Here is a 3,993-nt window from a genome sequence, read left to right as displayed (position 1 = left end):
ATTTCAAGCACAGACAAAAATCTCTTTGTTTTGAAGTCTATTACTTTCTTACCTATTTTAATATTAAAGTTTGATAACAAAAGTTCATAGTAAACTCTACTCAGTGTTTTACTAGTTTTCAACCTTAATTAAATTTCTTATTAGACAAAAAAAGCATAAAAAACACTAGAAGCGTAGAAGAGTAGGAAATAGGAAAAAAGTATAAAAGAGACAACAAGAAAAAAAATAATTTATTTTTCTCGCGTCACAACGCTACAGTAAAACTATCAGACGCAATTGTCGTGCAACTTTTTTTCGTTAGCTAAGTTTTGTTAATTTTTTCAGTTAACCCGTAAATGTAAGATTGTGTTAAAAGATTTACCACTAAATTTAATTTAAGGCTTATATAGAGAAATTTAAAACAAAAACATGGCAGCCAAAAAATCTGTTTACGGAAAGTACTTGCAACCCTCCAGTGATAAAGATGCTCCTGAAGTAAGTGGTTGATAATTTTTGATTTAGCTTGACATAGCTTGTAAAGTATGTAGGTTGTTAGAGCTTAAAGTTTATTTTAGTTGTAAAAAAATCATTTTTTCAAGCTTTAAATAAACATCTTTTTAGCGAAATTGTGAATTTAATAAAAATTATGAAACATAATAAATAAGTCACAAACGCAAAACTATATACTGAGTCATACTTTTAAAAAGTAGCTTATAGAAATTAGGATAAAAAACTTTAAAATAGTATTAAAACAAAAAACAAGTTAACAATTTATGTTGTAAAGCTAAATTTTTTTTTTGTTTTATGAACCACTAAAAATGTTATTTTATTTTTTCATATAGTTTTTGATTAAATTAAAGTTTATCTAATTTGTTTTTATATGAAAAAAGAGTTAATAAAACAAGTAATTTTAAAAATGCATATACTTTTACCATTGCTTAGCAAGAGAAAGGTGTTATGACTTAAACTTTTAGCACGTTGTCGCCATATTACTTGAAGCGTTGCTGAACTTTCATTTTTCTTCACAGATCAACTTGAAGCAGTCTCCGTTGGCGCTGCTTGTTCAAACTTGCTCGGCCATTGAAAGCAACTTGTATTCCGGTGCAAAACCTCTACGATCTAACAGTTTTCACAAGGAACACAGTTACAAACAAAATGTTGCCCAAGCCCAAAAAAACGTCAGGGACATTGCCAAAAACAAAGAAAGTAGCCCAACGCAAAAAATTCCCGTCAAAGCTGCTAAGGTTAAAACCGAAAAGCCAGAAAAACGAGAAAACAAAATTCTTAAAAGGCATTCGAGTCAACAAGCTTCCGTCAAAACGACCGTGTCGCCTAAAAAACAAAGGCTCACACCCGAGTTTTCACCCGAAAAATCGAGCGCTTTAGGAAATGCAAACCCGATAAAATATGATAGCGACTCGGTCGAAGTTGAGAAATTTTCACCTCTCTATGATTCGCATCATCAGCAGTTGAGCAACTTCAATCATCAGGCGAACATTCAAATGCAGATGATGAATCCGATGCATTACTACATGAAGACAATCGAAGATCAGCTGAAAAATTCTCAGCACGTCTGCAACTGGATGGTCAACAACGTCACTTGCGGCAAGAAGTTTTCAACTTCCGATCAACTTCTCTCCCATCTTCAAACGCACGCTATGACGTCACAACAACCTTCGTATCCACCAATCAGCAGCTTGCAAACGAACCAGATGCTCCAATCAGCTTACAGCTTGTTGCAGAGTCAGCACAATCAGCTAGCGTCAATGCAGTTGGCAGCTCAGACTCCTCGCTTAGGGTTGCCGATGTACAATTTTCCTTCTATGTTCAACCAGGGTAATATGGGAAACTTTACCGTGTTTCCTACAAAAACTCCTACTGCATCCAACTACTACTTTCCGTTTAATAATGTGTTGAGCTAATCTGTTTTTGTTTTTTCAGTAAAATCAGAGTTTTTTAAAACCTTTAGTTAATCGAAACAAAGTTTTTGTCTATTTTTTACAAAAAAAAAAATATATAAAAAAGATTGCATTCGTATCTTTACTTGTTTTGATTTATTTTAAACAATATTCTGAAGATTTTATTTTGAAAATAATTCGATTGTTCTTCAATGTCAATAATGATGTTTTTTATTGCATGTTTTTTTTTGATGAAATCTTATTACTAGCAACTTTTTTTTTGTTTAAAAAAAATTTCAAAATTTTTATTAATGGTCTTTAAAATTTTGTAATAACTACAAAAAGAACTGTTTCAATTTTTTTTTTCAAACTAAAAACAAGCTTTCAAAATACTCTAAAATAGAAATTTTATTGTTATGATTTTGTTACATGGTTATACAACGCAATCAATAAACCATTATATTAATCGCTCTGTTTTTTAATTTTAATTATTTAAGAAATTTAACTTTTAATCTTTTTCAGCTATATTAATTAAAATAAAATCTGTTATATATTTAAGATAAACTAATTAATAGTATTTATATCATTATAATAATAGTTATATATTAACATTTATATTTAGATAAAGTCGTATTAATAAGTTATTCTTATATCAATAAAAGTATTAAGTATAGTTTTAACAAGTGATGCTTTGTTTTTTTTTAATAATAATTTCAATACTAACTAGCTTGAGAATTTTTTTTTTCAAGTTTTGAACTGTTTATTCAAAGTTCAAGTATAACAAAAAGTCACTTAAGAAATTTAAAGAAAAATGATCACAATTTATTGTAGAATTTATATCAGGTATAACAATGAAAACATTCTATAAACTATAATATTAATATTGTCTTTTTTTTTGAAGTTATATAAATTATAATAACTGTTTTTAAAAGATAACTAAACTTTTAAAGCCATAACTAAAACTCAAAAATGTGCAGAGTTAGAATGTATAATTAGTCTATTTAGGTAACATTTTGAAGCTCTTTGTGATTTATTTAGAATAATCTTTTTTACTTGCAAAAAAAAAATTTCATACTTTTGTTAAAAAGACAATTTAAAAGTATGTTATTTTGTTTTAGTTTTTAACAATATAATTAGTTTTTTTATGTAAAAGAAAATGTTTATCAGTGTGAAAAATGTTATTGTTTTTGATGTAATAGTAATTTCAATATCTAAACTATTACTACATTAAAAAATAAATGCATAAAAAGGATTATATAAAGATACAAACAAGCATTTCATATTGATAATAATTTTTATTTAAATTGTACTAGTTGTCTGATTTTTTTGTTATTTAGTAAAAATGTAATTCGAATTATAAAATTATATTTTCAGTAGTAGACTCTTCAGTCATAAAAATTTGATATATTCGGCTATCACTGTATTACGAAACAGTATGTACAGTAATTAGTTTTTCATATACTTCATTGAAATTATGAAATTGTATAATACTTTTGTATAATAGAATTCAAATAACTAACAAATTGTAAACTAAAATCCAAAGTATGTTTTGGTGAGTAACATTCGTGAATATATACAGGTTTAATTTATTGAAAATTTTTATTACTTTTATATAAACATGACTTTATGTATTTAAAAATTTTATTGTTGTGAATTTATAGACTAAAAATATTATTGAAGATAATCCTTTTTACATTGGCTATAGCTATCGTGTTTTAAATAAGTAGTTGTAAATACTACAACGTAAGAAATAAAAATTTTTATAATTTTTTTTTAATTGAAAGTTTAAATTTTACCTTATATAAATATCAGTAATTTAGGTTTCAATCAACTTTCATTTGTAACTAAATATGTAAGTAATTACTGACCATAAATTACATTGTTTACTGTTTAAATTAAATTGACAAGGTCATTTAGTTGATACTAGTCATTTTATATAAAAAATATTAGTATTTAAATAAGTGCCAAATGATAATTATAATATAATACTACTAAATAAGCTAAATAAAGTTTAAGTTTTGGTTTAGTTTTGTTTTATTTATTTTTAATGTTTCAAACAACACAAGAATAATAATTCTTTTAATATTTAGTTAGATTATACTCAACTAATCTTATG

General features: G+C 26.0%; 1 protein-coding gene across 1 annotated transcript; it reads left to right on the top strand.

The window, feature by feature from the left end:
- Positions 1 to 373: 373 nt before the first annotated feature.
- On the top strand, positions 374 to 2,090 carry LOC145846352 (uncharacterized). Its single transcript, XM_082953183.1, has 2 exons — positions 374 to 474; positions 1,008 to 2,090. The coding sequence occupies exons 1-2, from the start codon at positions 409 to 411 to the stop codon at positions 1,899 to 1,901; spliced, it is 960 nt and encodes a 319-aa protein (XP_082809309.1). The 5' UTR covers positions 374 to 408; the 3' UTR covers positions 1,902 to 2,090.
- Positions 2,091 to 3,993: the final 1,903 nt, after the last annotated feature.

Source organism: Thalia democratica, chromosome 1 (genome assembly GCF_965202585.1).
Source record: "Thalia democratica chromosome 1, ktThaDemo2.hap1.1, whole genome shotgun sequence".
NCBI lineage: Eukaryota > Metazoa > Chordata > Thaliacea > Salpida > Salpidae > Thalia > Thalia democratica.
The sequence above is the reverse complement of the archived record's forward strand: the minus strand, read 5'-3'. Positions and strand labels throughout refer to the sequence as shown.